Source organism: Melanotaenia boesemani, chromosome 13 (assembly GCF_017639745.1).
Source record: "Melanotaenia boesemani isolate fMelBoe1 chromosome 13, fMelBoe1.pri, whole genome shotgun sequence".
Classification (NCBI taxonomy): Eukaryota; Metazoa; Chordata; class Actinopteri; order Atheriniformes; family Melanotaeniidae; genus Melanotaenia; species Melanotaenia boesemani.
The window spans coordinates 9,279,687-9,293,681 of record NC_055694.1 but is presented as its reverse complement, the minus strand read 5'-3'; the positions used below and the strand labels follow the sequence as shown (position 1 = coordinate 9,293,681).

Here is a 13,995-nt window from a genome sequence, read left to right as displayed (position 1 = left end):
GGGACATGCAGCAGCACTTCATGAGAAAAAAAAATTCACAGAGGCTGTGAATGGGCGTAGAAATGCAGCTTTATGAGAAGGGACAAGGATTGATATACAGTATCGACTTTATTTGCTGTAAAAGCAATAGGAGGTGAATTTTTGTGTTTTACTCCTACACCCACACGGACAGGCCTCGCTGTTACGCGCTCATGCGGGAGGATTTGTGGTCTCCTCTACAGAGTGCATGCTCTATGCAGCATCTGAGGTCAGTGTGATCCACAGGCAGGTGGTGTGGCCCTCTTTCCACCTTCACTTGCCCCACCACTACTACCCACCACCTTCTTTGTCCATACTTTTCAAGTATTTTTCCTTTTGGTCCCCAGTTCCATTTCTCACCTTGCAGGTACCCTGAGTGAAATGTTTGTATTTTACTCTTAACCTTTTTTCCCTCAAGCCCTGATGTCATAACATGCTAATTCTTCATGGAAATCACTCCAGCACACCCACTGCTTAGTGCACACACATTTCCACTGATGCCAGGTGCCAAAACTGGCAAGCCAGAACAGAGGAAATGGATTTCTAAGATCAATTGATAAATACTTTTTGAAAATTCTATTTAAGTTTTTCACATGAATAGCTGTTTCCTCTGTGCTGCTATTTTAAATCCTGACACATATCACCATCCACACATCTTGGCAGTATTTAATTTTTAAACACTCGGGGGATTTTTTTTTTTTTTTTTTATAGTGTGATTTAAAGTATCCCCTAGATATCATCAATTAAACACAGCCTTCACTTATTCCACTCTCTGATTCCAGAAAAGCTGATTATTAAATTCACTTCCACAGCTCCCTGCCATCCCTGAAAGAGCTGTCCACTAATCGGAGCCTTGATAACTTAGACTGCCTGGTGAACCCCCTGGAAGGCCCTCCACGTCATAGGAAGAATGATTTCAGCCAATGCTCTGGCACCCTGGGCAGAGGCTCGGGTACTCAGGTATGTCTATGATCTGATCAGATGTTTTACTGCTGTACTTTGTGGCACTGTTTTGCTTGAAAAAAAAATCAGTTTTTATTTCTTAAAAAAATTGAAGAGTAAATGTTAGAAGTGTAAGTAATGACACAAACATGCGCTGACAAATACCAATTTTGACTCAGCTCTTCAGAAAATTTTACATTTTTTAAGTTGGAATAAGCTGAGAAAAGTGCTTTAGAGCGTTTGCAGAGTGTCAAAGTGGAGCATATGAAGCAACATAAACCTGAAAAAGCCAGTTAGACATCTTCACAGGGATCAGGCTTTGATGCAGAATCATACTGCATCAGCTGAGGTAAGAAAAACTTTCATAAGAGATGCAGTGGGTTTGCTTTATTTAGACACATTTTAAATTAATTAAAGCGTGAGTGAGAGACTGAATTTCCTATGTGATGAAGGTAAAAAATTCAAACTAAATTATTGCTTAAAACCCAAGTACCCAAGTTTGGAGTAAACATATGACAGAAAAAGTTCACTTTTATTTCTTTTCTATGTGGCTTCAAATATTTTAGGTGTCATTTATACATGCAATGAAACAGTTTATTTTTAGAACATCTCCGTACCAAGAACAAAATAGTCAATTATTGCTCTTATACGGGTTGCATATTACACTGTATAAACACTTCATTTGTGATGGTTGAAGGATGGAGGACCTAGATGTGGAATATATGCAGGGCTACATTAAAAAATATGGAAAAATCAAACCCAGGTAGCTTGGTTGTCTTCACAGCCAATGGTTTAGCAGAAAGTATAATACAGGAGCAAAATACAAACCAGATATTGAGAAGCAACCACTGATGTCACTGGCAAGGCAAAAAAGCTAGTTGCAGTGAGTAATGATACAACCTGATAAAGAGTGGCTGAAACAAGGAGAGTACATGAACAAGAAGAAAATTAGTGTGTATCATGGGAACAGAGGGGTGGGGTAAATTCAGCTGAACTTTGAAAGGGAGTGAAACAAGGACTAAAAGCAAAAGTAACAAAAATCCACAATGATTTTAGAATAACAGGACAGGAACATAAAACTGACATTTTCTGAGGACATCACAGCAGCAGGCTTTCTGTTGGAGATGCATTCTCCTAGCTAGAACTGCAAGTGAGTACAGCATGCAAGAAACTCATGTAATGCAGAAATTAGACTGCGGAAATCACTGCTTTCCTTTACAGCACCTTTAGAATAGCAACTAAAGCTTTTTATTCTGATGATATGAGTAGAGCATGAGTCTGTAGTAAGCGGTGAACAGACAACAACATACAGGCCAGCAGTAAAGACAAACTTAGCAGCACATACACAGGGACAGGCAAATATCCGCAAGAAGTCTGGAAGGGAATGTTGTGAACATTTGTGTTTTCACATGCTGCTGCTCCACAACATTGTCTTATTTTTTTGCATTTTCTTTGACCTGCTTAGGGACCACGGATGCAAATGAGCTTGTAAGCTATAATCTGACACGCTTACATCTATTGTTTATAGATGTTCGTTAACATGAACTGTCCCTATCAAATGAAAAATTAAATTAAAGGAACATTTCAGGATTCCAGTACTTGTGTGAAACAACTCATGACACTATTTACAACTGACATATTTCTAAAACCTAAGTCTTGGCCTGCAGCACATCATTATTTGTTGGAATGGTAAGTAAAGTTAATCATGTAGTGTGCTGTTTTATATTTCTTCTTTTCTTCATCTATCATCTCACAACTACTCAGATTTACAATTTTGACCCTTTGTGGGGGACTCAAGCCCCAGGTTGGGGACCAAGGCACCAAACAACCCACAAGTACATACAGTAGTTATTACAAGCTGAAATTGTAAACTACTGTTTACACCTCACATTTGCTAAGAATCACAGAGACAATTTCAATGCAGAATATAAAACATTTACACTTTCATTTGATGCTTCACATTCACTTAAACATTCAAAATTTGCACTATAAAAGCAATGAAAATGTTTCTTTGCTTTTTACTTCCTTGGAAGAATAATGAGAAGAATCTATTTTGTTAACAAATAGTCAGTGATAGCTAATTATATAATAACAATAATAGTTAGATGATCAAAACTTGAAACAAAGGTATAACATATGTTTACTTCTGGCATTACATAACCAAACCTAGTGATTGCTCCCATTGTTTTGCTTCCACTATTTAAAAAAAAACATAATAATAGCTGAAACATTTGCTCTTAGAGCAGAACATTAAAAAGTTGGGTAAAATTTGAAAACATGACATCTACCAACAGCTCAGTATCTTTCTACACTGACGTTCTTCCTAAAGTGAAATATCTTAGCGCTTCTTCCACCAGCAGGTATAGATGTTTTAATGCATGTTTATCGGCGTGTCCTCTGCCTTTAGCGTGTGAGTCTACACACGTTCTTACAGGTATGTGGACAGGGCTGTGGACATGCTGTGCCCTACTGTGAAGGAGAATCGCAGGCAGTGGAGGCTCTGGATTTGCCTGCGCCATCGTGCTTCCGCTCGCGCAGCCACAGCTACCTGCGGGCCATCCAGGCCGGCTGTTCCCAGGATGAAGACACAGCTTCTGTGGACTCAGAGTCACCACCACCCACCACTGCAGCCTACAGCTACTGCTCCAACACACGTGAGTACCAGAAGGAGATCTCTGAGTCTAGAGTAGCTGAAACAACATAATTGAATATAAAATGTCACTTTGCTCTAATAAAACAAGATAAAAATTGTGTTGGGAACTGAATATTACCAACACTACCTAACCTTCACAATGCTTTATAAACAGCCATAACCAGAGCTACTGACAGTCCTGAATTTTGAATTTCTTTAGAAGTGAATGAGACAATTTTGCAAAATCAAAATATTTAAAAAAAAAGCCCTTTCTGTTGTATGATGGAAAAAAATAATTATTATCAACATTAAATAAAATTAAAAAGAATTGTTGGTGTTTTTTATCAAATTATCTGGAAGCTCCACATATAATTGTTTAAATATATTCAGGGCATGATGTTGCAAAGGTTATTGAAGAAGTGGAATCAACACAAGGCAACATGACAGGCTGACTTGAAGCTATTTGGGGTGGTGGCATCAGCTTGTAGAACCTGCACCACACTAAACCAAGTCTGGCTCCATGAATGAAAACAAGGGAAATTAAAGAAGGCCACAAAACACCACAACAGATGTTTATTTAAGAAAAAAAACTTTATATATAACATTTACACACAAGACAGTTTCAGGGGTGGCCCTGTGATGAACTGTCAACCTGTCTAGGCTGCACCCTGTTTCAGGACTAATATTCTATGGAAGCACAAGTACAGTAAAGGGCAGGTGGGGTTCTGTCATGCTCTTGGGCTACTCTGTTGCTTTTCTCTTCCTAGAGGCACTAAATTTATTAACTGAGTAATTAGATCAGAAAATTACCTCAAGTCAAAGCAAATGTTTTACCCTGTGTTGAAAAACCGAAGTATGTTGGGTGGTACATGAAACAGGTAAGTAACAGACTTGTTGAAATGGAAAAGATGAACTGTTTTAAACTGAGAAATTAGACCTGGCCCAATTTTTTTAACATTGCCTTAAACACATCATCTACGGATGAAGCTGTGAGGCTCCCGGAAGTGTGATAAGAGTCTTATAAACCCATAAGCACTTGTAAACTGATATGTGCGTAAATGCAGTTTTGTCTGGGTGTACCAGGCAATTTGTGAACATGTATTTAACCATTTGAATGCATAGAGGTCCCTTTGAATACAAAACTATTCAATTTATGAGGTTGAAGGTAAAAAAAAATGTGTGTATAAAATATTAATGTTTGTACATTTTTGTAATTTATGCATGTTTAAATTTATTTTGTGTGTGAACCTTCTACATGTTTTTGGTGCCTTTAAACATACATTTGCAAGTACCTAATGTTATGCACAGAATGGGTTTTTTATATATATATATATATATATATATATATATATATATATATATATATATATATGATTTTTTTTTAACAAAATTGTAATTTCTTTTAAAACTACTTTTAATTTAGTCCATAGACTCTCTGGTATTTTTGTTATTAGTGGTTTACCTATTAATGGGATAATATAATCACATTACATTATAATAGATTTAAAAACAAAATAATCATAATGTGTACTGTTTATATTAGAAATTGTGTATTTACATCTTTTTTCCACAAAAAAATTACAGGACAAACAAAATGCAAAACATTAAAGTACATCCTTTCAGTTGGTTTTTAGGTTTATTACTTTTTGTTCCTTATTTATTTACACTGAGAATGGAAGATGGCTGTTTTGAGTTGGTTTAATGCTCATCTTGCCTAACAAATACAAGCAAAGTAATACAAGTAGTAATCTGAACCAATCCTAGCCATTTAGAAAACATTATGTTGTCTGATTTTGTATTGACCAGGACGTTGTTTGTCTCGATAGCACATTTTGGTTTTAATATTTGTTTAAAGATGCAAACAAGAATAGCAACGAGGGGGAAAGGTTCAAATCTGTTACAGTTCTATTGTTGAGGAAACAATAGATCACAATATGTGGTGGTTGTTTTTTTTTTATTGTGTCTAGACCACAGTCAGTTCCCGCGGCGTCGCCATCGAAACGGAACGTACCTACACGGTCACAAAAAACGTAATACCGGGGCTTAGAGCCAATCGCCGTCATCTTTGATGAACTCGAGCCCCAGATTTATCCAATCGTTTGCAGAAATCAGTTACGGAGAAAACGTGGACTCCAATCGTCGTCGTCAAGGGCGTGGACTTCAAATCTTTTCTTTCTCAGCGTCGTTGTGTGTATCCTACGGCAGGACACCGTAGTCTGTCTACAGCTTGTCTGCCGCTCATGAATGAACACAGAAAATAAGGATTTTCGAGTCGCCCATGATACAGTAAGGTTACTCGCTTTTCACAGCTGGCCGTTAATGTTTGGACTGTCACTTGTTGTCGGTACGCTAGCAATAGCAAGCTAAGGTGAGCTAATGTTAATGGTGAGGTATGTTAACTAGCTAGCTAATGTGGTTGAAGAAAAGGGGTAAGACCCATAAATGTGGGCAATTGCCGTATAGAAGGCCAGGCGGCGAGACAGAAATGTGGCCATTGCTTTCAGATAGTCTGTAATGAGGCAAAAAGCCATCTCTTTGTTGCCTTGTTCATATCATCCACATAATGCCTCGGGCTATACACCGTTAAATTCCCTGTGTGGTAGCACGCCGTGATGAGTATCTAACAGGCTAGTAGCAGAAGCTAGCAGGAGCTCAGGCGTCAGCCGCCGGGGTATGGACACCACGATGCTGGGATAGCTTTGAGAACCAATCTGTTTATCACACAGAAAATAGCTATTGATGCTTAATGTGGCTGTTAAAAGAAATTAAGTTCTTACACAGATATTTAAGATGTGTTCAGACTCGAATCGCTCAATATAACGGAGAAGACTCAATTTCTGAGGGAAATGCAAGAAATAACCATATTGGATATTCACCTCAATGGTTATCTTTAAGCTTAACGTGACATGTTTGATAAAGTAAATGAATTGTTCTTTCTTATCTTGGCCTTATCATGTGACATGGATGTGTTTCCAGAGGCTATAAGGAAGCAATGAATCACGTTTAACAAGATTTTATCAGTTCATCTCAATGCAAAGTCTAATTGTCTCTGTACTGCTAGGTGGTTTTTATTTTTATCTTGATGTCATGCTTTCCTTTGACCAGGTAAGAGCACTTTTAGAGGTTCAACTGGTTTTTATTGACAGACCAGCAAACACTTTGCTGGCGCCAGTTGTGTATGAATATTTCTGCATGAGATGTCATTTAGCTTGAGTGGATGCAGTTACTGTCTGCCTTTTAAAAAGATTTTACCTCATGTGCAGCACCTTTTGTGGCTATTTATAGGTTCACAGTTACATGTAACATTCAGTAGCTGCCATGTGTTAAGACCTGAGGACACAATCAATAATTCATTAGCTTCCTGCACTGTGCAGTGTTTAGCTGTTCGGACACTTTACATGGCTTTTATGAGAACCACCTGACAAGAAGGATGTGCACTAAATTGGACAAACATTAGAGCCATACCTCTTTGACATTAGCTGCATCCTTTTTATATGTTCACTGATACTGCTTGTAAAATAAGCCAAGGCAATGTAAAGTTAAAAGTTCTTAATTCAAACTTCAGAGTGTCATCAAAGTCGCTGGCTTAAAGCTTCATTGTACAAGGCGTGTTCATTATATCCAGAACTAAATTACCCAAGAAGTGGAGTAGCTGTATTGCCACGGATAGACTGTGAGTCATCCTTCACAGTATTACACACTCTTCCTCACACTCATTGATGAGGTAATCTCTTCACTGAATGGCCAAACCAACTGTAGTGTCACAGTTAGGTCAGCAGCAGACAGATCTCCTAAAGATGAGCATTTTTCTGCTTTTCAGCATGAAATTACATGAAAGGTCAGTCCATTTCCTGAACTAATCACATATTTGAGTACTTCTATACAGGAGCATTTATTTATGACTCAAAAATAGTTTTTGAATTTAAAAGGGTGGCACATCAGTCCATTGCTAAGTGTAATTAACTTGACATTTTATGAAAAATAAAATATTACCTCATTCTTCCTTCAAAAATTATAACATCCTCCAGACCCTTGCCACAGGTCCTCACATTAGCTGATTAGACTTTAACCCAGACATTTGCCTCAATCCAGCAGGTCAGACAAAAGCACCACAGGAGGTCTTAAATAAATCCGGAATGAAAGAATGCGTAAATCAGATCTCCAAAGGGGTAAAGATTGGACAATATTATTGGAATTTTGTCTTAGTTTTAAAGGCTGCTGTCATGGCAAATTGGTCTTTTTTCGTTACCAACATGTTAATAATATGTTTACTTTATGAGGAATAGCTGCTACTGTACTTACACAGTTTAAGTCATTGTTATAAATGCTCTAGTTATTTGTTTTCAGTGAACAGTATTTTGTCTTTTAGTTTTGTCAACTCTTGGTGTGTCTTGTGTAAGCAGTTTACCTCTTCATATCAGTGCTGTCAGCACTGTATGGCCGTATGCCCTGTTATTCTGTCTCAACTTATCACTTGCCGTGTCATGACACGCCTGTCTGTCTTAGGCAATTTTTATACCAAAAGTAGCATGTTTAAACAGTTTTTTGTTTTTAAATATACGTGAGTATAACTTCTAAAACAAGCTGGTTAAAGCCTCTGCCATTGTGTGTGGTAGTTCCTCTGGAGGCTACAGTTTGCCTGTCAAGTATACCTAGTCTTCCCAGAGGACAGACATGTCACTGTGACAACATGAAGGGAAGGTGTTGTACTGGGTTTCTGATAATACAGAGTCCTACAGGTGTTAAAGATGTGTAAATAACAGGGACAATAACAATCGTCATTGTTTATGTGGTGCCTGTTTTTGTTGCCTCGTCTGTAGCATCCTCATTGAAAGTTGGCCTGTACTCCTGGGTTTTGTGTTTCTATTGATTCCAATCAAGACTGGACCCATTAAAACCTGCATTTACTGTAAAGCTATATGATAGAAGAGAGACTGAATGCTGATGAAGCACTTTCCCACTGCACTCAGAAACCAGATGTTAGTGGGTATTAAGCACCTTCTTTTGACTAGTGTAAAAAGGAGTACTCATTCATATTATGCCCTTTTTATTAAGTTTATTAAGCTCCAACCTATTAATGTGATAAGTATGTGATTCTGGAAACTAAACCAACTAAATATACATCACAATAGTGAGCTAAAAGGGTGAAATGAAAACCAAAATGGTCTCATTAGCCATTTTTAAATACCCACGGACTCAGACTGGCATGAAATCCAAGGAATGTAAGCCAGTTTTAAGCCATTTACAGTGATGAATTTACCAAAGGAACAAATTTTCATAAGGCTTATTTTCATCTGTTATAGGCTATATCTCCCTATCACTGTCCTTGTAGAGCTCTGAAATCTGAAGAACAGAGGTAGTTAGTAGTCCCCAGAACTCAACTCATGACTTGGGGGAAAGAGTTTTTTCCTCAGCAGCCCCTAAACTTTAGAAACGGTCTCCCTCCTTCTGTGAGGTCTGCCAGAACCCTGAATTAATTTAAATGTCTTTTAAAAACTCATCTTTTTAAATTGGATTTTAACCCCATGAGAGCATGATCATTAGCCCAGGCTTTGCACTATCTTTTGTTTTTTTAAAGTTTATTTTATTATTGTTTGATGTTTTATTTTGTATTATTATTTTACCTGTGCAGCACTTTGGATATCTCTTGGTATGTGAAAGCAATATATAAAGAATGATTTGATCTGTTTTGAGACCTTTTTGATGTCGAATCCCTTATGTGAACATATTTGTAATTTCAGCAGTTATTCCACACATAATGCAAATATAACAGTCTGACAGAATAGTCATTCCTGTCCTTAAAAAAATAATAAAATACTGGGGGAAAAACATGTTCATTGAATTTCCTCTAAAATTGGAATAGTTTTTATTGCAGATAGGAATGGTGTGTGTGCTTAATGTACAAGTCAGAGGTTATACTTGGCAAGTTCTTTCACTTTCATCTACAAGTTTAAACCATATTCCAGTTCCTGGTTTAAACCGTGTCCCGGTTCCTGGTTTAAATGTGTCCCTGTTCCCGGTTTAAACCGTGTCCCGGTTCCTGGTTTAAATGTATAAGGCTCCATTCACACGGCAGGCAAAGGTCACTCAAATCTGACGTTTTTGCCCATATGTGACTCGTATCTAAATTTTTTATTACAGTCTGAGCAGCAAAAATCCATGTTTTTCTGATCCAGCCCAGGCCACTTTCACATGTGGTCCTAAATCGGATTTATATCCTGTCTTTTTCATCTGACTTTTACATCATTGAACTGAGGCAGAATTCTGTTCCAGAAGAGGCAGAATATGGTAAGATTGAATGTAAATACTAGATGGAACAACATTATATAATTTTTTATTTATCTCTGATTGCGCAACAACTTAGAAACGAATTCACATGCTAACAAGTATAGCATCCATATTTACATCCGTAAACACAGCGTGGCGTGTGTGACCTGGCATCTTCCTCTGAGCATGCGGGTCACATCAGGACCGTAAGTGGTTCATACTGAAGCCTGATGGTCGTCGCATTGAATTGTGTGAAAAATCATGCGAAAAAATTGGAATTGAGCATTAAGACGCAGTGTGAACGTAGTAAACTGCTCTAGTGTTGATGACTACTGATGACTGGCTCATCTTGTGCGGAGACTTTCCTACCATTTATTTTATCATACTAGGCTCATGCACAGTGTTTTATTTTAACAAGGTCTTATCAACAATAAGCTGCATTGCAGTTTATAAGGCTTGATGTATGTTTTGCTTTTGTGAAAGTTGAAATTGTTATTCCATAGAAATTACTGTTGACCCTCACTGTGTTCCTCTAATTAAAAAAAACAGAACTGTAGGTCTGAATCTTTTCTGAATAAGCTCAGCAGTGATTAAGAAGACTTGAGTCCCAAACCACAGCAGCAAACTGTGTTAACTACATTTTCCTCTCTGTTGGGTAAGTTTTTAACTTTTTAAAGATAGATACTAATAGCAGCAGCCACAGTATATTGCACTGAAAGTAGTCAGTCATCTCCGTTGAGGTATTTGCCTGGTGAGGAGGACCCATTAACGGTCATCTGATAGCCCTCAGACAGATCTGCTGATGGAGTCAAACCATATTAGCATTCAGAGACTGCATAGCTTTCGCAAGTGTTGTAATTTAGTTATTTGATGATCACAGTGGTGTTGACAGCACTGGTTTTCGAAGGAAAAGAAAGCATTTGGACCCATAAAAAGGTATTCTAGATAATTATCTTAATTTCATTGCAAGCCATGCTGCGATGACACATGCATTTTTATTCTGCTGTTCACACATTTAACTTGGTAATGAAATTTGTAAGGAACATTCTTCTGTTTTACTTGGCAGACATTGTCAAGTTGGAAAAAAATACAGATGATAGCTAAATGTATTCTTCACATAGGGGTGTGAATAATCTGTTATCTACCAAATTCACTTTGAATGAATGTCTTTTTTTAAATAGCACCATCTTAGTCTTTCTGACAAAACATACTGTATCAAAAGCAGAGTATGAATTGCAAGTGAGTCCTTAAGCACTCCAAGACATATCCTGAAATATTTGACATATGACAAGCTATATCTGCGTGTGTTAAAGAGCCACAGAGCACCCTTGTAGACACAACAAATGTAACACAAGCATGAGTTGCAATTCAGGATTTAGTAGGACACATAAATTAACTTTGGGAATGTCCTCCATTCTGTGCTTTGAGTACCACAAGAAGTGCCTCATTCTTTTGGAGTAAAAGTTCTCTCTTGTCCCTGGAATCTCATGTTTTCTGAGGCGAGATTGTCACTGCAGGTCTGGCTGCGTAAGCGACACATGAACTGCATGGACTGGATTCCACAGTCATGTTTGTGTATGTTGGTGGGATTTAATGAGGACTTTACTGTTTTTTGCGTCACTGGCTGATGATGGAAGTGCTGTGCCCTCAGAATTACAGGGTGCTGGATTGCTATTTAGACTTAAACCACTACCAAAGTGAATACACACAAAATTTTTCATTATTGGGCCAAAGTAGAAAGCTTTAAATGACTTGTTTAGCTATTTTAAAAGATCTGTTGTGTGTGTCAGTGAGTGCTATAATCCAGCAGAAGTATTCAGTAGTGTTCTCAAACTATATTTAGTCATATTTTGACAACCAGCAAGCAGTTTAAATTAACAAATAACTGGCGCATATGTTTATTTAATAACCTTTATGTCTTCATGTTGTGTAGTTTGCATCTGCGTATTTTAGGAAAATACAATAAAGAGTTGTCTTAAATGACTTGGATCAGTATCTGAGACAAAAAAATCTTTAAGCAGGACACTTCTTAGAACTGCAGACACTTTCCCAAGGGATAAACATTTAAAGGTAGTTAATTTACATTTCAGTAAATGTAACTAAGGATTGTTTCTCCATGGTGGTTTTTATCTAGCTAATAAGTATGTGGTTAATGAACTGTCTGGGTTTAGTTTTCAAGGTGGAACATCATTGATCGGTTAAACAAATGTTAGTAGTTTTTCAGCATGAGAAAATAAAGGGAGACTGAGTAGTAGATTCAAAAGCAAGGCAAATATGGAAATGTATTTTTATTTGCAAATAACCTCATTTTAATATTATAGAGTAGAATATATCTGATTGTCAGATGTTTTTTTGCCCTCATTTTCCTGCTTTACATATTCCCCTTTTATCTGTTCAGTCTCTTAAATATGAACCAGTAGAGATACAAACACACAGGATGCATGGCTTCATAGTTCCATAGGCGGGTCAGAAAGAGTTGTTGGAAGAGAAGCTGGAAGACAATCCCCAGAGCAAAGGGCCTGTAAAGGTGTGGGATATAAAAGATGATCCCCAGAGACAGACTGACGTCAGTGGAACACAACCACCAGTAAAAACTCATCAGAGAGCACAGAGGTAGCTTTCAGTTCAGCTTAATAGAGGCAGCAGTGGGGGCAAAGTACAGTTTGTTATTTCAGATAAGCACAGCTAATAGTTTTATTTTTTGGCATTTCATGTACACCAGCTGCATTGAGTTGTATTGTAGTTTCATGTTTGCAGTCCGAAGTAACAAAGTGCAGATCCCTCATTCTAAGCTTTGGTTTATATCCTTTTTTCTCTCCCTCTGTCTGCAGTTGGCAATAGAAAGGCTCCTCCTCCAGTTCCACCTCGCACCACCTCTAAGCCCCTCATCTCAGTGACGTTGCAGAGCAGCACCGAGTCGGCCCAAGACACTTACCTTGACCAGCAGGACCGTGGGAGTGAGGCCAACAGCCAGTCAGGACGCAGCAACTCCTCTGACAGTCTCTGTAGCGTACGTACAGGCAGCCTGGCTAAGGGGACCCAGCCTTCACCCTCTGCACCTGCTGCAACCCCTGCACCTGCTGCAGGCTCTGGGACTCCTGTTCCAGCCCCTCGTGAGCTCCCTTCTATCACCATTGTCTCTACCACCACCACTTCCACATCCACTCAGTCCCAAAATGACCCCGTGAGCACTGGTATCACCCTAGAGCAGCCCCCAACTGTACCCAAGAGGAAACTGTCCTCTATTGGAATTCAGGCACGTTTTGTCTGTTGTTTGTATTTCCATATAATTGTACAGCGTGAAGAGTATATTAACCTTTACAGTTGATGTTCTCCTCTTGGGGATATTTTAGGTGGATTGTCTTCTTCCAGCTCCAAGAGAAGAACCATTACTCCTATCTACCCCTTTAAAGTTTCAGTCAGTTGGAGTTCAAGTTGAAAACGGCAGGCCGTAAGTATACATTCATGCTGCTGTCTGCTGCGTGTTTTCATTTAGAAAAGTTTTATAAGAGAATGTCAAGGTCAGACAAGCAAGCAGCTTCAGGCAGGTTTGTTTCCATGCCAGACAGTGGGATAAAAGATAAAATTCATGCATAACCCACAATGAATGGCCCTAGAGAGGCTTTCATCCCCAACTACTTCAGTGAAAACTGTTCAGGTTTTGGTAAATTAGAATGTGGTTGCACTGGGCTGCTTCCAGGTGTGAATGTGTAATTTATAATGATGTTATTGATTTTTGGCTGGCCTGCAAGGTCTTGTGTTTCTGAAAGTGCTGTAGCTTCTCAATGCTTTTACCTTTAAAGCTATGCACTCCTATGTTACTTAATGTTAAACCTTGCGAGCAGCACTGCAGCCTGTGCAGCAGTGAGTGGTTAAGTCCATTGAAGGGTCAGTCTAGCAGCATAACAATTTTCTGACTGATGTTCTTTTACTCTTGTTTTGACTGTAGTGAGCTGAACATAATGAGAAGCTGGCCATTTAAACTTGTGCACAGTGCTCTCATTTCCTTTTAATCCTATTTGTTTGACAGCATGCTTCTTTTCCTGCTGCTTGTTATCTCAGAAGCCAAGAGTTCATTAGACTTTTTTTTCTTCCTAATTTGTTGCTATTTTGCCAACTGCTACATCCTTGATGCA

General features: G+C 38.3%; 1 protein-coding gene across 3 annotated transcripts in view; it reads left to right on the top strand.

Annotated features, from left to right (window-relative positions):
• Positions 1 to 13,995, top strand: part of dlgap4a (discs, large (Drosophila) homolog-associated protein 4a) — a 98,447-nt gene that overhangs the window by 78,564 nt on the left and 5,888 nt on the right. For 2 of the 3 annotated variants that reach the window (XR_006012462.1, XM_042004097.1), the window contains exons 4-8: positions 173 to 247; positions 831 to 978; positions 3,368 to 3,614; positions 12,691 to 13,115; positions 13,213 to 13,310. Coding sequence is in view for 1 of the 3 variants with exons in the window: in XM_042004097.1 (XP_041860031.1) it covers positions 173 to 247; positions 831 to 978; positions 3,368 to 3,614; positions 12,691 to 13,115; positions 13,213 to 13,310 (993 nt within the window). In the remaining 2 variants the exon portion in view is untranslated. The remainder of the gene's footprint in view (positions 1 to 172; positions 248 to 830; positions 979 to 3,367; positions 3,615 to 12,690; positions 13,116 to 13,212; positions 13,311 to 13,995) is intronic. The other variant, XR_006012463.1, reaches the window with a different exon arrangement.